This window comes from Sus scrofa, chromosome 6, assembly GCF_054392235.1.
Source record: "Sus scrofa isolate SSC_HxYL_T2T_F1_AM1 chromosome 6, Sscrofa_HxYL_maternal_Yorkshire_Landrace_v2.0, whole genome shotgun sequence".
Classification (NCBI taxonomy): domain Eukaryota; kingdom Metazoa; phylum Chordata; class Mammalia; order Artiodactyla; family Suidae; genus Sus; species Sus scrofa.
The window spans coordinates 36,191,292-36,216,686 of record NC_139388.1 but is presented as its reverse complement, the minus strand read 5'-3'; the positions used below and the strand labels follow the sequence as shown (position 1 = coordinate 36,216,686).

The 25,395-nt window shown below is 59.6% G+C and overlaps 1 protein-coding gene across 28 annotated transcripts in view; it reads left to right on the top strand.

The window, feature by feature from the left end:
- ADCY7 (adenylate cyclase 7) overlaps positions 1–25,395 on the top strand; it is a 66,266-nt gene that overhangs the window by 36,641 nt on the left and 4,230 nt on the right. For 16 of the 28 annotated variants that reach the window (XM_084960317.1, XM_021094204.2, XM_021094206.2 and 13 more), the window contains 21 exons: positions 56–493; positions 2,512–2,715; positions 3,836–3,997; positions 4,834–4,983; positions 5,279–5,427; positions 6,696–6,807; positions 10,304–10,431; positions 12,063–12,221; positions 12,445–12,577; positions 15,974–16,165; positions 16,426–16,460; positions 16,957–17,040; positions 17,263–17,335; positions 18,551–18,648; positions 19,544–19,628; positions 20,055–20,180; positions 20,980–21,078; positions 22,581–22,774; positions 23,630–23,720; positions 24,120–24,275; positions 24,923–25,069. In XM_084960317.1, the coding sequence (XP_084816443.1) occupies positions 323–493; positions 2,512–2,715; positions 3,836–3,997; positions 4,834–4,983; positions 5,279–5,427; positions 6,696–6,807; positions 10,304–10,431; positions 12,063–12,221; positions 12,445–12,577; positions 15,974–16,165; positions 16,426–16,460; positions 16,957–17,040; positions 17,263–17,335; positions 18,551–18,648; positions 19,544–19,628; positions 20,055–20,180; positions 20,980–21,078; positions 22,581–22,774; positions 23,630–23,720; positions 24,120–24,275; positions 24,923–25,069 (2,748 nt within the window). In that variant the 5' untranslated portion in view covers positions 56–322. The remainder of the gene's footprint in view (positions 1–55; positions 494–2,511; positions 2,716–3,835; positions 3,998–4,833; positions 4,984–5,278; positions 5,428–6,695; positions 6,808–10,303; positions 10,432–12,062; positions 12,222–12,444; positions 12,578–15,973; positions 16,166–16,425; positions 16,461–16,956; positions 17,041–17,262; positions 17,336–18,550; positions 18,649–19,543; positions 19,629–20,054; positions 20,181–20,979; positions 21,079–22,580; positions 22,775–23,629; positions 23,721–24,119; positions 24,276–24,922; positions 25,070–25,395) is intronic. The other 12 variants (XM_084960323.1, XM_084960328.1, XM_084960324.1 and 9 more) reach the window with 1 other exon arrangement.

Genomic DNA, 25,395 nt, shown 5'->3' with positions numbered 1-25,395 from the left:
CTGAGGCCAGCCGTCTCAGTCTGGTCACATCTGGGTCTGCTTTGTGTCTCTGCAGAGCTGAAGATCCTGCGTGTCTGTTCAGTCCAGCCCTGATGCAAAGGAAGATGCTGGCGGTGCAGTGAGCAAGGCCTGGCAGCTGGAGCAGGGCAGGCCCCGTGGGCCCATGGAGCTGCAGGCCTGGGGGGCACCTCCCCAGCCCCGCCTGCCAGGCTCAGAGAGGCCAGAGGCCTAGGCACACAGGGGCGGGGGTCTGCAGACAGATGCTCGCCAGGCCAGGGGGCTTCCTGAGTGGACTGCTGGGCGGGAGTGCCGAGGGTGGAGGATGCCGGCCAAGGGGCGCTACTTCCTCAACGAGGGCGAGGAGGGCCCTGACCAGGATGCGCTCTATGAGAAGTACCGCCTCACCAGCCAGCACGGGCCGCTGCTTCTCACGCTGCTGTTGGTGGCCATCACTGCCTGCACCGCCCTCATCGTCTTGGCCTTCAGCTACGGGGTGAGTGAGAGTGGCCCGCGAGCAGCAGGGGCTTCTCTGGGGTCCAGGGCTCAGCTCTGATGCTTTGTACTTGTGAGCCTTGGGCAAGTCCTTATCTTCTTGAGGCTTCTTTCTGCATCTGTAAAGTACTATGGAGCATTTTTAAGCTGGAGCAAGACACATTTTTAAATGTGGAATGATTTTATTTTATTTTATTTTAGATTTTTAGGGCCTCACTCCTGGCACATGGAAGTGCCCAGGCTAGGGGTCGAATCAGAGCTACAGCCATCGGCCTACACCACAGCCACAGCGATGCCAGATCTGAGCCGTGTCTGTGACCTACACCACAGCTCATGGCAACACTGGATCCTTAACCCACTGAGTGAGGCCAGGGATCGAACACTCAACCTCATGGTTCCTGGGCGCCACAACAGGAACTCCTAGAATGGTTTTAGATGTTATACTTATTTGGCCAAATAACTTACTCTCACTTTCTCCACAATGAACGTTGATGCTGTTGCAGGCTAGGTCAGAGGTGGCCTATGTATCACTGCTGCCCCTTCCAGTACCGAGGCAGACATCATGAATCAATCCCAGCACTCCTTCTCATGGTGCCTGGCTGTAGTCTCGGAATCCTTCTCCACAGCTATGAAGGCAGAACCACTAACACTGTCTCTGATCTAGGCCCTTCTCTGCCACAGCCGACCTATACTGTGTGTGGCTGTTAAACACTTGAAATGTGGCCAGTGTGACTAAGGAACTGAATTTTTAGTTTTATTTTATTTAATTTTTTGTTCGTTTGTTTTTGGCTCTGCCTGGGATATCCAGAAGTTCATGGCCCAGGGATTGAACCCACATCCCGGCAGCAAGGCAAGCCACAGCAGTGACAGCAGTGGATCCTTAACCTGCCTAGCCACCAGGGAACCCCAATTTTATCTTTAATTAATGGAAAGTTAACTTTGAATAGCCACATGTGGCTAGTAGTTACTACATAAGACCTTAAAGTTCTAGAGGAAATATCAGAGGAAGTTCCTGTTGTGGCCAGTGGGTTAAGAACCCAACGTAGTATCCATGAGGATGGGGGTTCCATTCCTGGCCTCACTCAGTGGGTTAAGGATCTGGCATTGCCACAAGCTGCAGCGCAGGTCGCGGATGTGGCTCAGAGCCTGCGTGGCTGTGGCTGTAGCTTAGGCTTATAGCTTAAGCTCCCATTCAACCCCTAGCCCGGGAACTTCCGTATGCCACCAAGTGTGGCCATCAAAGGGGGCGGGGACAGAAAATATCAGCGACTACAGGGTGTTAACAGGATACATGTAAGGTGGCCGGCACCCAGTAGGTCCTCCACCAGTGCTGCCTGGACCTCTGTGGATATACCAAGGATGTTTGTTTCATCATTCGGCACATGATTATAAAATCCCCACTGGGTGCTACCCCCAGGTCCGTCTGTGGTCATCATAGACTGTGCTCATCATCAGTCTGAGCTTAGGGGCCCCTGGGGGAAACCGGGGGCTGTCCGGCTCTGAATCATCTTCCCTGCCCACACCCTCCCCACCAGTGACTTTGCTTTTCCTTCAGCTCTCCCCCCGTCCGGGATGCCTTAGGTAATAAACATCATTCGTTCTGAGAGTCAGGAGCTGTGGCCTCTCCTCCAGGAGGCTTTCCATGGCTTTGCTCCTGTGTCCTTGTACCTGTCTGCTGCAGGTGTGCACAGAGCCCCTGGGAACCCTGGGGGAGGCCCGCTGGGGGTGGGGGGGTGCAGAGTGAGAGCATCTCAGGGCTCGCCGGGGAAGGATGCTCAGCACCCCACAGGTGCCTGGGGAAAGGTGGTGGTGAAGCTACCCTGGCAGAGGGCAAGTGCCCAAAGGCTGAGATACGAAAACCTGACGTTTAGAGGGGGAATGAGCACCAGCCACGTGGAGGAAGCTGCAGGTGACTTTGCTTAGGGCAGGCTGGACAGGCTAGCCTGGCAGGCTTTCTGGAGGAGGCGGCATCTTGCTGGGGGAAGCTGTGGCATTTCTGTGTATGTCTGCCCCGCCCAGGAGCCCTCCAGACACCAGGCTGTCCTGGGGACGGCGTTCGTGACACTTGCTGTGTTCGTGGCTCTCTACGTACTGGTGTATGTTGAATGCCTCGTCCGGCAGTGGCTGAGGGCCTCGGCGCTGCTCATCTGGGCCTGTCTCGTGACCCTGGGCTATGTGCTGGTGTTTGACTCATGGACAAAGGAGGCCTGTGCCTGGGAGCAGGTAATAGGATGGGGGGCCCAGCGTCCCTGGGGGTTGGGTGCGGCCAGCCAGCTGTCCCTGTCCCCTGCAGGTGTGCACCCAGTAACTCCTGCCCTCTCTGGCATTAGGTCCCTTCTGGACACGGGGCTGCCCTGGGTGTGTCAGCCCCGGCCCTTCTTCCGTCTTTGCGGGCCATGGGTGAAGAGAGTCCTGGGCTGATCTTGTTCTCTCAGCTCTGGGCTGGTGAGAGGGGGTGAGGTGGGAAGCGTGTCCACCTGAATGCCTGGCTGTGCCATTTCTGGAAATGACACCTTTCCACCTCTGGGGTAGAAAGGCCCGAATTGGCTCAAGTGCCAGGAAAGGCCCAGGGGTTGGTCCCGGGGCTCCAGCAGGATGGCCAGATCCCGATTTCTCTCGGCTCTGCTGTCCTCTGTGCTGTTCCATTCTGCCAGGCTGTCCCCAGGTTGGGACAGAGATGGCTGCAGCCCTTCCAGGCTGCCTCAACCAGCTTGTGTCCCATTGGCTGGTCTGTGTCATGGGCCCAGCCCTGGATGCTCCCTGTCCCCAAGGAGTGGCTTCCTCTGACCCATGGGGCTGGTCCTGTGCCTGGGCTGGGGTGAGACCCCTGGAAGCTCAGCAGCCTAGGGGAGGGTGCTGTTCCCAGGAGGGGCAGGAGCAGGGCCCCTGGGGATAGCAGTGGCCAGCTCTGGGAGTGAACGGTGTGGTGGCGGTGGCAGGTGAGCGGGCCCTGCCCAGCCCTCTGGGAATTTCCATTCCTGCAGAAGGGAGCCGCAGGCGGTGGGTACCAGGCGGGAGCGCCCTGGGTCACGAGGGCTGGGGAGGCCTGACCTTGGCCCCAGATCATTCATCAGCGTGTAGAAAGTGAGGCTGGCTGGGCAGATTTTGACCTCTTCTTGTTCTGTTGTGTGTCTGTCACTGCCTCTGACCACACAGCGGGGGGAAGGGACCCACCTGGGGGTTGAGGACACGGAGGGCCTGGACTGGCCGCTGAGTTCTCAGCGCTCAGGCTTCCGGGGCCGTCGTCCCATCAGATGCGGCTGTGGGGTGGTCCCAGCACAGCCTCGGGCTGCGTCCGGGCGGGGGCGGCCTGGCGGCGGGGCTCACGGTGCGCTGTGTGCAGGTGCCCTTCTTCCTGTTCGTGGTCTTCGTGGTGTACACGCTGCTGCCCTTCAGCACGAGGGGGGCCGTCGTGGCCGGGCTCGTCTCCAGCATCTCCCACCTCCTGGTGCTCGGTGCACTGACGGGGGCCTTCACCAGGCCCAGCATCCGGGTGGGGCTGCAGGTGAGGGGTGAGGGGGGTGGTGTGGGCACGGGGCCGGCTAAGGCCTCCGGGTGGGCTGTGGTTGGGGCAGAGGGTGGCCAAGGCACAAGCGTGTGAGTTGGAGGCCTTGGAGACAGAGGTGTTTGCAGCCAGACGGCCTCAAGGCCGGGCTTCCTCCGAGGGGGTAGGCGCCCTGCCCTGCACCCTTTTCTTTGCTGGCCTGCGGACTCCTGGAGGCTCAGCCTCTCACTGGAGCCCTGACTTCGGGCCTCTTTCCTGGGTCCAGTGCGGTGTTGTCAGGTGAGGCCCTGTTTCTGAGGTTTTACCTGCTCAGCCCAGAGCCCCGTCTGGACAGGGCTGGGGTCCCCGCTGGGCACCCTGTCTGGTGTCTTTGTGTTGACCATGAACAATTAGTTGTGATTTATGATGTGTTTTCCTCCTGACGGGCCCTGGTATCCAGTCCAGGAGACAGAGGCCAGGGGTCTGGGCAGCCAGCCAGGCGCTGTGCCTCCTGTGACTGGCCTTGGCATTCTCTCTGAGCTCTGGGTTCTGTGAGGGGATGTGCTCCTGCCTCCCTGGCAGAGGCTGGCTTCTCCGGTGTTTGGGGCCCGAGCCCTTCTGCAGCAGGAAATGCCTAGCAGATGCCAAGACGGGCCTGAGTCACCGCAGCTCACTAGGGGACCAGCCCCCATCTGGGCCGCTGTCTCCCTGCCTGCCTGGCCAGGGAGGTTGCAACCTGAGTGGGTTGGAGGCCAGGGATTGGGGAGGGGGGTGCTGGCACCAGCTGGCCGAGGGGGCCTGTGTCCTGAGGGCCCAGGCCAGGCTGGATGCCAAGCGCCCCCTTGGCCCGCCTGCAGCTGCTGGCCAATGCTGTGGTCTTCCTGTGCGGGAACCTCACGGGCGCCTTCCACAAGCACCAGATGCAGGACGCCTCCCGCGACCTCTTCACCTACACCGTGAAGTGCATCCAGATCCGCCGTAAGCTGCGCATCGAGAAGCGCCAGCAGGTGGGGACCTGCCTCCCCGCTGCCCAGCCCCCTAGCCACCCCCAAGGCCCCGCACCCCACATCCTTTCTCTGAAGATGTGCTCACTGAACAGCGTGTGCGGGGCACCTGGCCAGACACCGGTGCCAGCCTAACCCTGGGGGCTGCTGGGGACATGGGAGGGTGTGTGCCCGCCGGGTTGGTGGCAGAGCAGAGGCCAGTGGTGATGGAGATACGGTGGCAGAGCGGCAGGAAGGCCGAGAGGATGGAGGCAGGGCCCAGAGCCTGACACCACCCCGCGTGTGCCCCATGTGCCAGGAGAACCTGCTGCTGTCCGTGCTGCCAGCTCACATCTCCATGGGCATGAAGCTGGCCATCATCGAGCGGCTCAAGGAGCGTGGAGACCGCCGCTACCTGCCCGATAACAACTTCCACAGCCTCTACGTCAAGCGGCACCAGAACGTCAGGTGGGCGGCCGGCTGGGCCTGGGTGTGCAGTGTCTCCTGGGCACCCCCGGGCAGCCGGCCCCCTGCCCTCCTGCCTGGAGGCCCAGACCCCAGCCCATGTGGGGATGCGGTGGGGAGGGAAATCCAGGCCCCTCCCAGGGCCTCAGGCTGCCACTTGTTTCCCCAGGGGGTGGGTCTGATTCGATGGGTAGTGGGGGAGGCCCTCTACCCCCTGAAATTTCCAAACTGTGCACACACATGGCTGTTGGGAAGAAAGGGGTCTCTTCAGATGATTCTCCAAGGGGCATAGGCCCCCCAGAAGCAGGGAAAGCCCCCCCACCAAGTGACCACCAGGGGTCCCCAGGCTTGACACCTGTCTTTGCCCAATTTGAAGGGGCCGAGAGTCTTACTTGGCGCTGACCCTAGAGAAGTGTAGGCCTGCCTGGAGGCTCAGCCTTACCCCTGACACTGGCCCGCTGCCTCTCTCTGGGCTGTGGATGGTCTAGGACTACGGACTCAGGAGCCAGGAGAGCTGGGGCATATTGCACCTCTGGCTTCCCAGCAAGTCTGAACTTCTCTGAGCCTCAGTTTACTCATCTGTAGGACCCATTCTAGGGGTCCTACAAGGGCAGTGCAAAGACTAGACTGTAGAAGCACTGGAGCTCGGCTGGAGGGGCGCAGAGTCTCATCTTAGAAGGGCCTGAGCTCTGAAGTCTGCGCAGAGCTGAAATGCAGGGTGGGGAAGGAGGAGGGTTCCCAGGGGCCAGAGAATCTGCCCATAGGGCACCGCTCAGTCATCCGCAGCACAGGCTCTAAAGGAGCTGGGCTTCCAAAGAGCCCCTGCCAACTGGGGTTTGCTCTATTTTGCTTTTTTTTTTTTTTTTTGCTTTTTAGGGCCATACCTGCTGCATATGGAGATTCCCAGGCGAGGGGTAGAATTGCAGCTGTAGCTGCCGGCCTACACCACAGCCACAGCAATGCGGGATCCGAGCCATGTCTGCTACCTATACCGCAGTTCACGACAACATCGGATCCTTAACCCACTGAGTGAGGCCAGGGATCAAACCTGCATCCTCCTGGATCCCTGTTAGATTTGTTTCTGCTGCGCTGCAACAGGAACTCACTGTTTTGCTTAATGTGAAGCCTTGGGAACTTTAACGTGTCTTCCTGGCTGGGGCTTCTCTCCCATCCCTGTGGAGCCTGAGACTCGCAGGGGTGACGGCACAGGGCTGGCGGATGCTCGGGCTCCACCTGCCCTGACTGTCCCCCTTGCCCCGCTTCACCCCCAGCATCCTCTACGCTGACATCGTGGGCTTTACGCAGCTGGCCAGCGACTGCTCCCCCAAGGAGCTGGTGGTGGTGCTGAATGAGCTCTTCGGCAAGTTTGACCAGATCGCCAAGGTGAGCCTGCCGGCCTTGCTGCCTCCTCTCTGTTGCTGGTAAAGTCAGGACTCCTCCCACCGCATCCATGGGGTGTCCTGTGCCCAGCACCGTGCTGAGATGGGCCTGGGAGGGGCTTGGGCTGGATTTTGGCATTCAGTCGGCAAAGGCTTCCCAGCGCCCCATGGTCAAAGTGGCAAAGTGAATGTTGAGCCAGGATCCTATCCCTCAAAAGTGCGAGTCCACTGAGACTGACAGTATGTGGGAATGAACAGGGAACTCAGAGCTCAGAGAGAGCTCTGGAAGGCTGTCTGGAGGAGGCTATGTATCCATCCTCCCTGTGCAAGGCCAGCAGCCTCAGCCTCACTGGGGAACCTGGGAGGACTGTGGGAGGCCAGGCCTCATCCAGAATCTGCCTTTTGAACAGATCGCAGGTGGATAGCATGCACAGCAAAGTCCGAGAAACCTCAAAAGAGACCTGAAGAGGAAAGGGAACAGTGTTACAGGCAGAGGGAACAGTATGTGCAAAAGCCTGTGTGCCCGGGCAATGAAAGTGGCTCACTGAATGGGACAGAGTGTGAGGGGGACAAGGTCACAAGATGAGACATGCAAAGACTTGAGGGCTGAGTTGAGGACCTGATCTGAGGACCCTGAGGGTCATAGCAGGTGCCAAGCAGGGGGTGGGCACTGGACAAGGAGAACCTCCAGGGTACAGCCGAGGTGGGAGAGCGCTGGAGACCAGACAGGGCTGAGCTGGGATCTCACTGGTTTGCCTTTGCAAGCAGCACCCAGCTCGGGGTGTGTGCATATGTGTGTGTGTGTGTGTGTGTGTGTGTGTGTGTGTGTGTGTGAGAGAGAGAGAGAGAGAGAGAGAGAGAGAGAGAGAGACAGACAGGGGCAGGGGAGTCACATGGGGCCTTGTGGTGCCCTCACGTTGTTCCTGGCCCACGTGCTATGTGGTTCGAAGAGGGGTGCAGGGGGCGGGACTAGGGAGTGCCTAGCCCAGCCTCAGGTGGTCAAGAAGGCTTCCAGAAGTGGGGGTCATTAGGTAGAGACCCGAGCGTAGATTTGGGGGAGTGACTCTCCATCCTGGCTGCGTGTTTGAATCACATGGAAAACGTAACTAAAACACCAGTACCCATGTTCACACCCATGAGAGGTTTTTTTTTTTTGTCTTTTTAGGGTACCACCCATGGCACATGGAATTTCCCAGGCTAGGGGTCGAATCGGAGCCATAGCTGCTGGCCTACACCAGAGCCACAGCAACGCAGGATCTAAGCCGTGTCTGTGACCTATACCACAGCTCACAGCAACGCCAGATCCTAAACCCACTGAGCAAGGCCAGGGATTGAACCTGCATCCTCATGGGTGCTAGTCAGATTTGTTTCCGCTGAGCCGCGACGGGAACACCCCATGAGAGTTTTTAAGAGCCTCCCAGGTGACTCCATGTGCAGAGAATCAGTGGTCTAGAACTTGATGGGAGGCAGCTTCTGGCCCCACACTAGGAAAGATTTTTCATGGTTGGAGCTGTTCAGTCTTGAGAGGGACTGCCTCAGTGGGAGTAGGTGCCATCTCAGGGGATGAGTTTCCCATCACAGGAGGTAACCAAACTATGGTTGGTCACTACTGGCCAGGGGTGGCCTGGGTATTGTGGACGGAGTGACTCTGAGGGCCTGTCTAGCTGGGAGCCTTCCTTCAGGCTTCCTGACTTCTGAACCCGTGGATGGGGGTTCCCAGAGGTTGGGCCTTATGTGGGCTCAGGCTCCATCCTCAGTATGCAAGGCCACAGCTGGCCCTTTCTCTGCCACAAAACCCAAAGACCTGCCCTTGCCGTGTTGGGCCTGATCCTCCCTCCATGGCAGGCCCGGGAAGCAGCCCCTTTGTCCAGAGTGGGAAGAAGGAGCCCATGGCAGGTGCTGGTCTTCAGGCTGGAGCATCCAGCCCTGGGCAGAAACAGGTAGAGCTGGTCCCAGCTTTTTCTCCTGTCAGCAATCAGATTCCAGAACTGTCACCTCCCAGCACGAGCCAGGGTCTGGTCTCAGAGGTGTCTGCCTTGCCTCTGGGCTCAGGCACAGGGAGGAACAGCCTGGGGAACATGGCCTCCTGGAGATCCCTGACAGCGGGGCTGGATGCAGACAGAGATCCTGCGTCTTGCCCTGGAGGAGATAAGGGTGGTGGCGCCCTGAGCCTGTGCCTGGGTGTCCTGGCCGTCGCCAAGCTTCCTGCTGCTTTCTACGAAAACACTGCCCTCACCGCCTCCATTAGGCCATTCAGAACTCAGCACGTGCCAGACGGGGCCCAGCAGGAAGCAGCTGGCACATGTTCAGATGGGTTCCTGGAGGAGGCCTTAGTAAGGGGACTGCTCCCAGAGGCATGGCAGGTGGGGGACCTCGAGGGAGGGATGGTGCCCTGCCTGGTCATTAGTGCTGGCTGGTCACCCCCAGGCCTGGGGTATGTACCAGGGAGTGAGCCCTGCTGTGGAGACAGAGGGTACCTTGGTTCCAGGAGGATGGCCAGCTCTTTGGGGCCCTCTAGGCAGGGAGCTGGGGCAGGACTTCCTGCCAGGGCCTCTGTGAGGGGTGGGGGGAGAGGACTGGAGCCCATAGGCAGTTCCTCCTTCCTGTTCCCTAAGCCCCAAGGCCTAGGGATGTGTGGCTGTCTTTGTCAAAAGCTTACAGAGGGTCCAACAGCTGCAGCGTCACCTCAGATGAAACCGCAGACAGCCTGTCTGGGCCTCCCCTTCCCTCCAGGGACATTTCCCTATGTGACCCCAGCCTCCCCCCATATCCTGTGTCCCTGGCAGCATAGCCATCTCTTGGTTACCTTGACACCTGCTGACCCCTTAGCTTATGGCACCTGCTGCCTTTCTGTCTGCATCTCCCCTACTCTCTCTGCTTTACCCCGCTGACTGCAGCCTATGTCTGGCCTATCGTCTGGCCCCAGGGCCTTTGCACATGCTGCTGCCTTCTGCCTGCCCTGCTCTTCCTCCAGATCCTGGCATGGCTTGCTCCCTCGGTTCCTTTAGGACTTTGCTCGAATGTTTCCTTCACCGAGAGGCCTTCTCTGGCCTCCTGAAAACTTCCCCTCCCTTATTTTTCTCCTTAGCACTTGTCATCATGGGTGAGTATCTAAGATTTTATTTATCTAGCCTCATGTCTAACTTTGCCCCCCGGCTTGTTTTCTCTTTTGCCTGGTGTCTGGGGCAGGGCTGGGCACTCAGTAGATCCTGAAACATTGCGGGACGAAGGAAATAAAGGCAGCACCTCTCTAGAGGCATTCGGGGGGCTGCCCTTCCTAACACTTGCTTTCATCCCTGACACCTGCCTGGGGTTCCTCCTGCAGAGCCTCTGTGTCCCCTGTCCTTTCGCTGGGCTCCAAGGCAGCTGCTGGTGGCTGGTGGTCCAGGAGAAAGCCCCTGGGCAGGAAGGAGCCTGGCTCACCCATGAGGGTGTGGAGAGGTGCCCGGCACGCCTGTGCCCGGGCCGTGTACTGACCAGGCCTCTCCCTCCACCTCCAGGCCAACGAGTGCATGCGGATCAAGATCCTGGGTGACTGCTACTACTGCGTGTCGGGCTTGCCCGTGTCCCTGCCCACCCACGCCCGCAACTGCGTGAAGATGGGGCTGGACATGTGTGAGGCCATTAAGTAGGTACCTCGGGCAGGCCCAGGGCACTGGGGCCTGTCCCCACGATGGAACCCTGCCCCCCCAAGACACGGGAGGAGCATATGGTCCCCGCTTTGCAGACAGACAACAGGGTTGGGGTGAAGGTGGCTCACCTGGACCGCTTGGCAGTGCATTTGCAAGCCTCCCTCTGGGCCCACTGGCACTCAGAGTTCCAAAGAGTCTCAGAAACTTAGAGCCAAGGGCCGTGAGGTTGGGCAGCTGGGCTCCGTTCCCCAGAGACTGAGCCCTTGAAGCAGGTGGGGGAACTGACAGACTCAGGCTGCCTCCCTCTGCTTCCTATTCCCCTGGTGGAGCCTGGAGTTGGGGGCTAGCTCTCAGAGCTTCACTGAGACCCCTTGCCACCAATATCTGGCTCTGCCAGGTGCTCTGGAGCCCCGAGCATGTGTGGTCTGTGGCGGTCAAGCCAGTGACCTTGGCCAAACCCCCTGGTGTTTGGGCAGAGCGGGCCCTCTGGGCTGCTGGAAGGGGCACAGCTCCTGGCGTAAATTCAGCTCCAGCTTGTCTTCCTCCTAAAGTCTCACCGAGAAAGCACTGGCCAGGGAGTTGAGGGTCCAAGTCCCGGCCTGGCTCGGTGTCACTACCTGTGTGACCTTGGGCTGGTGCCACACCCCGGGGGTCAGTACCCTCCCTGGAACAGGTAGGGGATGTACAGGGCCCTCTGCTCCCCTTGGCTTTGACCTTGGCAGGCTTGGTCTTGGTGGACACAAGACACCAGCTGCTCCTTGGGTCCTTGCTTACTTGTCAATGGGACCCAGAGGCCCTGCTCATGTTTGGGGGGCCTTGCACCCCACAGAATCTCCAGTTTGGGGCTCCTCGTACTGAGTAGGGATTGCAGCTTTCAGAGCTTTCATTCCCCAGAGATGGGGGCATAGAGGGCTCCCCAAGGCTGGCTCCATGTTCTTTGTTTGCTGGGTTTGGGGTGGTGCTTGGACCCCTCTGCAGACCCCCGCCGGGGCTGCTGGGTGGGGGTGGGGGTGGGGGCAGGGAACACCCAGTGATGGTACCTTAAGGCCTTTAGTATGAGCTGTAGGGACCAATGGCAGTTGGAATTCCTCCTCCTTTCATTATTTTATTTTTTCACCTTTTAGGGCCGCATCCACGACGTATGGAGGTTCCCAGGCTAGAGGGCTAATTGGAGCTATAGCTGCCAGCCTACACCACAGCCACAGCAATGCCAGATCCAAGCCGCGTCTGTGACCAACACCATGGCTCACAGCAACGCTGGATCCATAACCCGCTGAGCGAGGCCAGGGATCAAACCCGCAACCTCATGGTTCCTAGTCAGATTTGTTTCCTCTGCGCCATGACAGGAACTCCCCTCCTCCATTTAACAGCGTTTGAGCTTAGAGTCGGCCACATCATTTGCACACTCCTAGAGTTGGGAGGCTTATCCCCTTTCAGGGAGGCAGCCCCTCAGGCTGAGAACATTCTCTCTCCTGTGAGCTGGGCCTGCCCTGTTCCCACATGCCCCCCACACCCTTGCTCTGGCCCCGCCCCATGCCACTCCCGCTGCCTGGGACCTCGACCCTGTCCTAGGGTTTAGGGCCCCCTGCAGCCCCGGCTGGGGTGGGGTGACTGGCCTCCACCCCAGGCAGGTGCGGGAGGCCACAGGCGTGGACATCAGCATGCGCGTGGGCATACACTCGGGGAACGTGCTGTGCGGTGTCATCGGGCTGCGCAAGTGGCAGTACGACGTGTGGTCCCACGACGTGTCCCTGGCCAACAGGATGGAGGCGGCTGGCGTCCCTGGGTGAGGCTCAGCTGGACGGCAGTGGGGTCACAGGCCCGTGACCCCGGCTCTGGGCTGGGAGGGCCAGGGCGGGGCCAGAGGTGGAATCAGTGACCTCGAAGTGGTGGTGGGGGGGGCCTGGTCTGGGCCCCAACCCGCTCGGCCCTGGCTGCTGGGCGCCCCTGGGCAGGTGCCCGCCCTCTCTGGGCCTTGCTGCTTGCCGTCTGACTCTGGTCTCCCCCAGCCGGGTGCACATCACAGAGGCGACGCTGAACCACCTGGACAAGGCGTATGAGGTGGAAGATGGGCACGGGCAGCAGCGGGACCCCTACCTGAAAGAGATGAACATTCGCACCTACTTGGTCATCGACCCCCGGGTACGAGGCTCAGACGCAGCAGGCTGGGGGTGCGGGCGGGGGGCGGGGGGCCCCGGGGTGGGGGACGGGCCCTTGTGGAGGGGAGAGGCTTCCCCTTCAAGGCTGTGGAGAGCTGGGGAGAGACCTACCCAGGGCCGGAGGGAGCACCCCAGACCCAGGCGGGCCCTAGGCCCCAAGTGACAACGTCTCAGTTCTTTCCTGTGAAACAGGAGTAGCCGCAGTGCCCACCTCAGGAGGAGCACCAGCTAATCTGGGCCGAGCCCTCGCCGTGAACTGGGTGCATCATGGACATTCTAGAAATAATAGTCACTCTCAGTTTATTTTCCATGAGGTCGTCACTAATCTTCCAGATTTCCCAAAGACGCATTTTAAAAACACGCTTTGGATGAGCGTCGGGCCATGGCCGGGGGCCCCGCCGTGTCCGCCTGCCTGGCTGGTGTCTCCGTCTTCTCTGTGGGCCTCGCCTTCTTCAGGACCCTGTGGTGGCGGAGGCCGTGGGGCTGTTTCTAGGCGGGTGGCCCCTGGTCCTGCCCCCCGGCCTGCCTGTGTCTGCAGGGGCCATTCTTTCTGGTCCGTGGGAGGCCAGCCGCCTGGCGGCCCTCGGCCCTCCGTGAATCACCCGCGGGGCTTGCTCAAGAATGCTGGCTGTGGCTGGCTCTTTCCAGCCCCCTCTCCCTCTGGCCTTGGCCGTCCTCAGGGCTGGCTCCCCTGCCAGTCTCCAGGGGAGCAGAGGGCCAGCCTGTGAGCCTCTCCGACCCCCTCAGGCTTCATCCTGCTGATGTTGCCCCCGCGATGCTGAGTTGGCATCTGGGGAACCCCTCTGGGGTACCTTGGGAACTGTTCCCAGCCCGTCACCCTGTACCCACAGCTCTGCGCCCCACCCACTTCTCTGACCACCCCGCTTCCTTCCCCCCCAGCCCTGTGCCATCCTCCTGTCCCTCCACTGCCAGGCTCTTCCGCCCCAGGACCCTTGCCACTGCTGCTCCCAGTGCCCAGGGCCCTCTTCCCTCTGTCCCAGGTGCTCCTGTGTATCCTTTGCACTTGTTCGTTGTCAGTCGGGGCTCCACGTGGGCAGACTCTGGGTGGGGGTCCCTTTTCTACAGGGTGCAACCCCCATGCCTAGAACAACAACCTGGCATGAAGCAGGGGCCCACAGAGCTCATGAATGAATGAAGCAGAGCCCCTGACCCCACCCCAGGGGGCGGCAGGTGTAGCCCTAGAACCCACCCCTCAGGGACGTCAGATGGGCAGGTAGGACCCAGGACGCCCAGGCTCGGGTTGCAGATGAACAGCAGAGACGGTTTTAGCACAAGTGTCTTGCACCAGGTTCACTGCACAGCCTGTATTTTATCTGGCAGTGCTACCTTCCCCTCTCTTGGTTTAATTTTATTCATTTGCATAGTTGGAAATTCAAAACACACGAAGGGCATGTTGTAGAAAGCATTCCGAGCATCCCCCTCTGTAGCCAGCTCATCCCCCCCTAAAGGGGACCAGTGTGGTGAGTTCCCAGTACTTCCGGAGGTGTCTGTGTGCATTTAAGTAGCTGGAAAGACTCTGCCCTCCCCAGAAGGTAGCGCACCCCCACCAGGACGTACCTTGTCTTCTTCACCCACGGACAGAGGTTTTGTGCACAGAGGCCGCCCTCGTCTCTCCTCATGACTGCACAGCGTGCACCGCACGGATGCTCAAGGGCACCTCCTGTTGTGGGCGGGGCGGTCTTTTCCCGGCTCTGGTTTCTATAGGCTTACAGGTGTTAGGCCTTGGGGAAGAGTGTCCAGAGGGGACAGTGAGGGTTGCAGGTGCCCTCCCTGAGCCCCACTTCTTTCTTTCTTTCTTTCTTTTTTTTAAGGGCTGCACCTGCAGCATATGGAGGCTCCCAGGCTGGGGGTCGAATCGGAGCTACAGCTTCTGGCCGCAGCCACAGCCATAGCCATGTGGGACCTGAGCTGCATCTGCAACCTACACCCCAGCTCATGGCAATGCTGGATCCCTGACCCACTGAGTGAGGCCGGGGATTGAACCTGCATCCTCGTGGATGCTAGTTGGGTTCATTTCCACTGAGCCACAATGGGAACTCCTGAGCCCCACTTCTGAACTGGGGGTGTTTTTACTCAGAACAAATGGATCTTCAGTAGACATTTAATTTCCAGGGAGCCGGGGTGTCTGGCTTCCCTGCCCTAAGAGAGAAGTGCCAGTGATTTTGACCTTGAACGGCTGGAGGCCATGCCAGCAGAACTGCTGACAGTGGAGGAGACCAAGAAATGCCCCCTCCCCGGGCAGGTCACTCATCTCAGGGCACAGCTCATTCTCGGGACCCTGGGATCTCCTCCCAAGGGCTGAGTTCCAGGCTGTTGCCTCAGGTCTGGCAGACAGACGCAGCTCAGGCTTTAAAAATGTTTCTATCCCAGAAGGAGGCAAGACGTTTCCAGGAAAGCTGCCGCTTGTGGCTTAACGAGTGTTTGTGGCTGTAGGTGCTGGTTCATCTGGGCGTTTGTGGGAATTGCAGAGACGGGGACTCGTGGAGGCAGATATGTTAGGGGGTGGGGGTGGCAACAGGCCTTGAGGTGGCCCAAGCTTGTTTCTGGGGGGTGTGGGGGTCTTTCGCTTCCCTCCCCCCTTTTCCAGGCTTGCCTGGCCTTGCCAGCTGAGAATGGTCCCAGGCAGGTTGGGGTTGTCGGAGTGGGAGGGAGAAGGACGTGGGGCTGGGCCCCTCATTCAGGGCCTGGCTAAGCCACTGTGTCCCTGACATGGCCACGGCAGGCATGTGGCACGTAGTGGACCCAGGCTGTAGTCTGGGGGCTGTTCAGGTGGAACCTTCTGGAATGCTGGCCCTGGAAGGGGGCCGAGGGGGCAGCCCCTGGGTTGGCCATCTCTCCGGGTTGCTGGCCAGCACTCCTCTTCCTCCCAGCTGCTCCTGCAGGAGGGACATGTGCCAGCCACATGTGGGTGGGCAGGGCAGGATGCTTGTGGCTTCCCTGGGCGCCGTCTCCCTGGGCTGCCTCCACAGGGAGGGGCCGAGGGGCTTCACGGGTCACGTGCAGCCTTCGGGCTTAGGACCTTTACCCACCTCCTGCCCTGGGGCAGTGGAGGGTCCGAGGGGCATGCACAGCTGTGCCTGAGGCAGGGACAGGGCCCTGAGCTGGGGCATCCCCCCAGCCCAACCAAGGAATGCACTGGGCTTACGTCCATCCTGAAGGGGCTGCAGACCCAGCAACCTTTTTTATTTTTACATTTTATTTTTTATTTTTTTTTTATTTTTTGGCCATGTCCCCCTTTTGTCCTATGGCCCTGTCCTCAGGGCAGCATTGTGTTTCTGGGGAAGCAGGATGCGGGTGGCTGCCACTTCCTGGCCAGAGAGGGAAGGGGTGGGACAGGTGGTGTCTGTGTCTCCTGCAGAGCCAGCAGCCACCCCAGCCCAGCCAACACCTCCCCAGGAGCAAGGGGGACTCGACCCTGAAGATGCGGGCATCCGTGCGCATGACCCGATACCTGGAGTCCTGGGGGGCAGCGCGGCCCTTCGCTCACCTCAACCAGCGGGAAAGTGTGAGCAGCAACGAGATGCCTGTCCTCAATGGGCGGAGGCCTAAGGTGGGACCCCTCCCCCCAGAGAGCTGGGAACAGGGACCCTGGGAAGGGGGCAGGAGAGCACGTGCTAAGGGCGTCCTTGCAGCCCAGGCTCACATTTATCATCTGCAGAGGGGTTCTGAGCCCTGCCCTGCCTCCCTCCCTCCTTTCTGGGGCACTTGGGGCAGTGAAGGCATTTGGCCAATGCTCCAGGCTGGCTGGAGATGGTAGACCCAGGCCCTGTATCCTGGAAAATAACCATCTCCCGCTCCCTTCCTTTCCAGGCCATTCCCTTGAGACGCCACTGGGCCCCTGACAGGTGCGTACCTTGTCCCCCTGCCTCCCTGACTTCCTGCCCCTGTCCCCTCCTCTAGGCAGGCGGCCCTGACCAGCCTTTGTCCAGGAGGGCAGCTCCATGAGGCCCAGCCCTGACTGTGGGTTTGGCTGTGGCTGGGGTCTGAGTGTTTCTAGGACCCAGAACTTCACAAAGATTGAGTGCCTGTTGTATACCCATCCTGTATGGAGTCAGCGGGGCTGGGGAGAGGGAACCCTGGGGATGAGTGGACGAGGCCTTGGACCGGGGGCTGGGGTATGCCCTCTGCTTGTTGCTGGGCTGCTGGCTGTCTAAGTGACGCTGTGGGCTGCTGGGCCTTCCCTGGGACCCTCCTGTGGCTCCGCCATCCTGCACGAGGCTCTGGGACCTCCCTCTGGCATCTGGGAGCTCCACTTGGGTGAGTCATCTCGTCCACACCCCTGCCTCTGGGCAGGTGGATGTAGGTCCCTGGGGCTCTGCAGTTGTGGGTGTCTGATTGCAGAAGTGCCTCCCTCAAGGGGCGGTCGGAGGATGACTCGTCCGATGATGAGATGTTGTCGGCCATCGAGGGGCTCAGTTCCACGAGGTGAGGCACTGAGACCTCTGCTCGCCCCGTCCCCCTCCAAGAGGTCCCCCCACGTGGCTTGCTTTGTGTGTGGCCCAGGACCAGGTGTGTCCATGGTGCTGCCTCCCAAGGGTGGGCCCGGTCCTCTACCCCTGTGCCCCCTGCCCCCCTCCCCCCCAAGGGTGGGCCCCACCCCTGCTTCCCTGACTCCCCTTCTCACCGCCTGTGTCTGCTGCCCCATAGGCCCTGCTGCGCCAAGTCTGATGACTTCTCCACCTTTGGGTCCATCTTCCTGGAGAAGGGCTTTGAGCGAGAGGTGAGGACTTCTGAGCAGCCCCAGGAATGGGCTGGTAGGGTGTGGAGTGTCAGCCACCGGACAGCCAGCACCCCCGCGAGGTCTGCTCAGGAAGGGTGCTGAGGAGTCACTGCAGCTGCCGTCGAGGTGGGGATGGGACTCAGTCCGGCCCTGTTTGGGTTCTCTTCCTAGTGGGCCTCACCCGGTACCTGACAACGTGCCTGTTGGTGGTGTGCCCAGTTGGGTTGGGGCCATCTCTTCAGATGCCAGAACCTCAGCGGATAAGGGCCAGGCCCACCTTTGGCTGACAGTGTCGGCCTTTTTAGGAAAGAGCTGCAAACCTGGCATCACCATTGGTGGGACCTGACATGTTCTCCTGTCTGGCTGCTGTGACACCATGCTTTTGTCCCACTAGTGACCATTTACTTACCTATGAGTGCCTGCTGGTTCTGGCAGCATCCAGGGCACACATAAGTGTCATTCCGCCATCACCCTGCTGGCTCAAGTGGGCGCTGGTGCCTATTTCACAGACTCGAAGGTTTGGCGTGTCTTGGCTGCAGGTGTGGCCCAAAGAGGGTGGACTAGCCCATGGCTCTGGTGCTTGGGCCTCTCTGCCGCTTCAGCCTCCAGGACCGGGGGGCTCCCTGAGTTGGGGGGCTCCCTCGATGAAGAGCTTGGGACCTGGAGGCAGGTGTATTCACAGGAGAGCCGCCGGGCGGGCCTTCTGCTGGCTCTGGGACCTGGCCCGGCTACGGGCTCCCTTGAGCCTCAGTTTGCTCATCTGCAGCCAGAGCGCTGGGGCCTGAGCTGTTGAGCCAGGGGCCTGGTGAGGGGCGGGCACCCGACAGGTCGGGGCTCAGGCCTGACCGTACTCCTTGGTTTGGGGTGAGGACAGACCCGCCACTGGCCCTGGTCACAGCAGCCCCAGAGCTCATGTTTGTGTCTCGTCCATGGACTTGGGCTACGGGCTTTTCCAGGAACCTGGAAATAAAGTCAGAGACCTGAGAGGGTGGGGGAGGGAAAGGCAGCCCCTCTAAATATGAAAGAGAAACTGCAAGATGGAAACACATATTAATTCATGACGATGTAACAGCATTACCTGGAGGTCGAGGTGGGGGGTGTAAGGTGTTTTTTTCTCAGATGATTAACTAGACCTGAGAAGGGGTCAGAGCAAGTGACCCTGCAGGTGGGGGTCTCAGCCTGCTGGTCACCCCTCACGGTCTCTGTCGCCCCCAGTACCGCCTGGCGCCCATCCCCCGGGCCCGCTACTACTTCGCTTGTGCCGGCCTGGTCTTCGTCTGCATCCTGCTCATCCATGTCCTGCTGATGCCCAGGTCGGTCCGGGGAAGGTCAAGTCCACGGGTTCAGGCTAGGAGGGATGGACCTTGCAGAACCCACAGGAAAACCCGCAGGAAGGAGCTGGCTGTCAGAGTTGGTACTTTTAGACCCTGGAGCCCCGGAACCAGACCAGGCATTATGGTCCCCTCACCCGGAGTTGCCAACTTTTATTTTGTTTTAATTGAATGTGCTTGGTCTCCTAAGCTGCAGGCCTCCCCCCTCCCAGATGCCTGTCACCTTGAAAGTCCCCAGGTGTCTGTGTGGCCCGGCTGGCATTTCTCTTTGTGACTCCTCCCTCAGGTGTTCGAATGCCTGGAAGGGCTGATGCCTCAAGCTGTAGCCGCCACCATCTCCCTCTTACCGTGGGAAACGGAGGGACCAGGGGTTAATGCCTTATCCAGGGTCGGCGACCAGTACGCAGGAGCCACAGGGATGCATGCTTCTGCCAAAGGGCCCTGTTGGTGTGGCGAGGGCAGGGACAGGAGGCTGAGGTCCCAGGGAGGAAGGTCAGCTACATGGCAGCTTCTGGGAGGATGGTTAGGCTAAAGGCTCCACGAGGATTGTGGTTCAGGATGTGCCTAAGAGGTGAGACAGGGAACGCTGGATGGTCCTTCGTGCCAGACAGGAGTCGAAAGGCTGTGCAATCACTCATTTCCTGTAACTTGGCCCCGAAAGGCAGATGGGACATTGATCTTGATCTTCATGTCTTGGCCAGGCCTCGTGCATTGTTCGTGGGGCAGCTGGACCACAGTGTTCAAAGACCCCCTTTGGCTGAGAGTAGGGTAGCCGTTTGGGTCGGGGCGGAAGGCGAACTGAGGGGCTGGGAGCTCGCCTGTGGCTCGGCCCTGAGCAGAGGGTCCCCCAGAACTGAGGTTTTTCCTTCCTTTGCAGGATGGCGGCTCTGGGCGTGTCCTTTGGGGTGGTGGCCTGCCTGCTGGGGCTGGTGCTGGGCTTGTGCTTTGCCGACAGGTTCTTGGTGAGTGGGGAGACCCCTAACGGAGCAGCCGGCCAGCCCCACTGGGTGCTGGGGCTGTGGCGGTGCGAGCCCCTGCCCCTCTCCCCTCCTTGCCCCACCCGCTTCCCCTGAGCTCTGCCTCTCCACCTGGAGGACAGTCTGCTGCCTGCTCTGGAAGCTTCTCCCAGGATTCCCTTTCCTGGGTGCCAGGAGTCCCCAAGTAGCTCTGGCTGTCCCTGGCCCCAGAGGTGGGGATGGCCCTTTTGTCTGCACACCACACATGTCCTGAGCCGTGGGCCAGGTGGCACAGCACCTGCTAACTCTCCCCAGCAGAGCTCTCACACCTGCTGGGTCCTGGGGCTGTGGGTCTCCTGGGCCAGGCCTCCTGCAGGCTCCCCCTCCATGTCTGGGTGTGGGTGATGGGTGACTTGACTCTATGATTCACAGAGGTGCTGCCCAGCCCGGGGGACGCTCCGAGCCATCTCCGAGAGTGTGGAGACGCAGCCCCTGCTGCGGGTGTCCCTGGCCGTCCTGACCATCGGCAGCCTGCTCGCCATCGCTGTTGTCAACCTGGTGGGTTCTGGGGGCAGGAAAGGCGGGCCTGGTGGCTGTGCATGCTTCCCGGGTGGAGGGAGTCAGTCTTTGATGCTGGGAACCTACAGATTCTAGAATCCTATAATCCTGTTGCCTAAAAGCGGCATCTGGTGTGACCGGATTCGGAGCCCTGTGGGCAGGCCCTGCGTGGTTCCTGTGGTGGCTCTGAGCTCATCACCCTGTGTTTTCTGTCTAAGGACCTGGGGCCCTGGAGTGCGCATGTGCTTAGCCCACAGGCCGAGATGTCTGGAGCCACTGGTGTCCTTGACATTCAGTCTTCCTGCCTGGGCCCTGAGGAGCCCCTGTCCCAGCCTCTTTGAGACCCAGCCTCCTCGCCAGGGACCCTAAGGACCCGGCTTCTCAGGCTGGGCTCATGTGTTCTGTGCTGAGATGCACCTGTCTCGGCCGGTTCCTCCCTGCTCTGACATCGAGAGCCAGCATCTCTCTCCCCCACCTCCGTGCCACCTGCACTCTGTGACTCTGTGACCACCTCCCTCCACGTCACTTGGGGAGAAGAGGGCTCCTTGAAAATGCCTCCAGGGCTCTGGGGTGGGTCCAGGCAGCTTCCTTTGTATGCTTTCTCTGCACGACTCTGGGCTGTGGTGAGACCCTGAGGCTCCATGGCTCCAGCTGGGCTTAGAACTGGACCTGCAGGAGATGCCCACAGTGCCTGCAGAAGCCCGGGCCCACCCCCTGGCCCCTCCAGGTCCTTCGTCCTGCCCTCTGGGCAGGCCTGGAACCCCCAGACCGCCCTCATGGGCACCTGTCTTTTCTGTAGCCGCTGATGCCTTTCCCAGCCCCGGGGCTGCTTGCTGGGAATGAGACGGGCCTGAGGACTGTGAGCAGCCGGGAGAGGATCCTGTGTCAGCTCCTCCCGGTGAGTGTGTCCCTCGGGCACCATGAGTCCTCATGCCGAATGCCATGCACGTGCTCGGAACAGGCTGAGCACCTGAGCTCGCGGGTGTCTGGCCTCACCTGGGGATGCAGAGTGAGCTGGGCGGGGTGGGGCTCAGGAGTCTGGTAGCTGGGTCATAGTGGGAGCGCCCTGTGCTGGTGGGTGTCTCCTGACACTCCCGTCATGAGCCCCACATCATCGATGGGGAAGCGGGTGCAGAGGGGTTGATGGATTTGTCTCACAGGCGGTGGAGCCAGGTCTGGGCGCAGGTGGCTGACACCAGAAACGGTCTAGAGTGCCCTTCCAGACAGGAAGAGGGCTGTGGGACTTGAGGGGGTGGTGGTGAACTTGAGCTGGTCTCTAAAAGAGCAGAGAGGTTATGGGATGGGGGATGGGGGAGGGGACAGTGGGAAAAAGGCATGGCAGGTAGTGGGCAAAGCGGGTTTCAGGGGATTGGGAGATGCGGCCAGAGGTAGCTTAGATTCAGCTCCAGGTGGAACCTGAGTGCCAGGGTGAAGAGCTTGGTCTCTAGTCTGGTGGCACTGGGGAGCCACACCGTGATCTTGAGCAGGAGAGTAACATGGGCGGGGATGCACTTTGGGAGGGGCCAGCTCATGGCAGAACTCAGACCACTGCCCTGACCTTGTCACAGTCAAACACCACCTGCATTCTTTTTTTTTTTTTTTTTTTTTTAAGGTCGCACTGGTGGCATATGGAAGTCCCCAGGCTAGGGGTCAAATTGGAGCTGCAGTTGCCGGCCTACACCACAGCCACAGCAACACAGGATTGGACCTGCTTATGCAATCTACACCACAGCTCACGGCAACACCGGATCCTGACCCACAAGGCCAGGGATTGAACCCTTGTCCTCACGGATACTAGTTGGATTCATTACCGCTGAGCCATAGTGGGAACTCCACACCACCTGTGTTCTTATTTACTATATTTTTTTCCTTTAAGTACGTTCACTTGCAATAAGTGAGAGTAAAAATACAGTATAAAGCACACAATACTAGAAAGTTTTATTTTTTATTTTTTTACTGTAATTTTTTTTTTGCTTTTTAGGGCCGCACCCATGGCATATGAAGGTTCCAAGGCTAGGGGTCGAATTGGAGCTACAGCTGCCGGTCTACACCACAGCCACAACAACGCTGGATCCGAGCCACATTTGTGACCTACACCACAGCTCTCGGCAACGCTGGATCCTTAGCCCACTGAGCGAGGCCAGAGATTGAACCTGCAACCTCATGGTTCCTAGTCGGATTTGTTTCTGCTGCACCACGATGGGAACTCCTAGAAAGTTTTAGATTCCGTTACCTGCTCCTTATTAAGGGAGGTCAGCCAGGCAAGCGATGCTGAAGACACCCTGCTCTTCATGGATTCCCCCGCGGCTAAAGGTGTCCCTCCGTTTGGTGATCACTGGTTCAGGAGGTGCCTCTTGGTGACGGGAGATGGTGGGGTGACCAACGTCCCTGTCTTTCCAGTACTACACCTGCAGCTGCATCCTGGCCTTCATTGCTTGCTCTGTCTTCCTGAGGATGAGCCTGGAGCTAAAGGTCGTGCTGTTGACAGTGGCCTTGGTGGCCTACCTGGTGCTCTTCAACATCTCCCCATGCTGGCAGTGGGACTGCTGTGGCCATAGCCTGGGCAACCTCACCAAGACCAATGGCACCTTCAGGTAGGCCCAGGTCATTTATCACCAGGACGCTGTCCTAGTACCCGTCGTGACTGTGGCCCACGGTAGCACTTTTTGTTTCGTCTCAGTGTCATTTTAAACTAAGCTGCTTTTGCATTCACAGTCCCCTCTGGACACCCTGGGGGTGGGCTGGCTGGTGGCCTGGTTTCCATTTTGCAGAAGTGATGGGCTCAGGCCCCAGGTCTGCAGCACTCAGAGCTGAGTGTGACTCATTCCCGCCTCCCCAAACCCGGTCCCAGGAGGTCACTGGGTCATCCTGTCTCTAGGCCAGCCCGGGGGTGGGGTGGCAGAGGTTTCAGCTCTAGCCCAGTCCCCTGCTTTGAGCCACGTCCTAGATCTCGAGATCTGTCTTTTGTCTGTTCCTGGAAAGCATGGGAGGGGCTGGTGTGTGTGTGTGTGTTCTGGGGCCACTGGTCTGAGGAGAGGGGCCTGGCTCCCCTTGAACTAAAAGGTAGGAACCTGGGACCCAGGACAAGGTCGCTCCTGTGGGTCTGGCCTGCACCTGCAGATTCCTCCTGCTGACCTGCGAACACTGCTCACCTTGGGCTGCTCCCCTGCCTGCCTGGGGTGCCTTTTTTTCCTCTAGCCTTGGCTCTGGCTATTCCTTGTCACCCAGATGCCACCTCAGGGATGCCTTCCCCGCCTCCCTGTCAACCTCCACCCCCAGCCCTCTTTCCTTTACAACCTGAAGTCCCCCTGTGAGCTCTGAGGACAGCCCTCTCCGTCTGTTCACTTTCCCACGGGCTGGCACTGTGTCCGGGCCCCACGCCGCCTCCTGCGCCCCGGGGGGCTTTAGGGGGACCTGGGATGACGCCTGCCTTTCTCCTCCCCATCCAGCAGCTCCCCTTCCTGCTCATGGGATCTGAAGACAATGATCAATTTCTACCTGGTCCTGTTTTACGCCACCCTCATCATGCTCTCCAGACAGGTACCGCAGCCCAGCTCAACAGAGCTGCTTTTATCTCCTACTTGGAGAGACGACGGGGGGTGGTCAGGCTGCCTTGGGTTTGGAGCAGCACCCAAGACAGCAGTCTTCAGGGCCACTCCGGCCCCTGGGTCAGAGGTCCTGAGTAAGTGTCCTTAACTCCCATCAGGACAGAGTGACATTTAATCCTGTGGGTCACTTGAGTCCTGGCTGACTAGGGTTGTAAAGTCACTGGGGGATGGCTGTTGAGTTGGAGACATTTACCCTGGCACAGGGTAGTGCTGAGGGGCTGGTTCCATAGCCCCCAGGGTGATAAGCATGACCTGCCAGCTGCTTGGCCTGTGTGGTCGGCCTGAGCTCCCTGCGGCTGGGACACTGATGGTCCCCAACCGCTGTCCGCAGATCGACTATTACTGCCGCTTGGATTGTCTGTGGAAGAAGAAGTTCAAGAAGGAACACGAGGAGTTTGAAACCATGGAGAACGTGAACCGCCTTCTTCTAGAGAATGTCCTGCCAGCCCACGTGGCCGCCCACTTCATTGGTGACAAGTTAAACGAGGTGTGGGCAAGAAAGGGGCTGACACTAGGGTGGGGAGGCCGAGGGCACACATGCATGCTGTGGAGGGGCCTCAGAGCCACTCGGTGCTGTCTGCCCTTGGTGTCCGTGGCTCTCGGCTTCACCCAAGCGCCCAGGCTTTGGCATCAGAGGCCTGGGTTCCAGTGTGATCACGGACAAGGTATCTTATTGCTGGGCCCTGATTTTCACATCTGTAAAATGGGGCTGGCAGGACTGCTGCAGGATCAAACGTCCAGGTGTATGTAACCTGGGCCATCTGTTGATGAAAAAATGCATTTCTACCCATTCTGTGTAGCAGTGAGTTTTATAGATACAGAAACTCGGGCCCAGTGGGTATAGAACCCAGGCCTCCTGATTGTAACCTCTGCTACCTGGGGGTCCTGGAGTCCAGCTGTGCAGACCCAGGTGCCAGCTGGAGCCCGAGCCTCCTTGACTAGCTGATTCTGAATCTCCCTTTTATCACGGCCGCAGCTGGGGGGCCGGGGGGGGGGGGTAGGACCGCTGCTCAGCGCCCCCATCCCCCCAGCACCCGCTCCTTGGGCTCGAGGCATCGCCTCCCAGTCTGCTCCCGCCCCTCAGGAGGCCGGGGGTCACAGGGTCCCGCTTCTTCCCCACTCCCATCCATCCAGGACTGGTACCATCAGTCCTACGACTGCGTGTGCGTCATGTTTGCCTCCGTGCCGGACTTTAAAGTGTTCTACACGGAGTGCGACGTCAACAAGGAAGGGCTGGAGTGCTTGCGCCTGCTGAACGAGATCATCGCTGACTTTGACGAGGTACGGGCCCGCCAGGCCTGAGCTGCAGGGGGCAGGGTGGCACCCGGGCTGCAGCTCCCTCCGGGGGAGCACACATCACACAAATTAAAAAAAGTACACACACACTTGCCCTTTTGCCTCTTCAGTAAGTATTTTGTTACATTTGTGAGGCGCAGCGTGCTTAGGTTAGAGACAGGTCCTCAAAGAACAGTCCGATTTCCTGCCGAGCCTATGCTATCAACCTGCTTCAGAGGAAGTCACTCAGTTTGGGCTTAGCTCTTAGCTGCAGACAAATAATTGACATGCCTGTGTAGACACTGCTAAGTGGTGTGTTAGCGCCTCAGTGG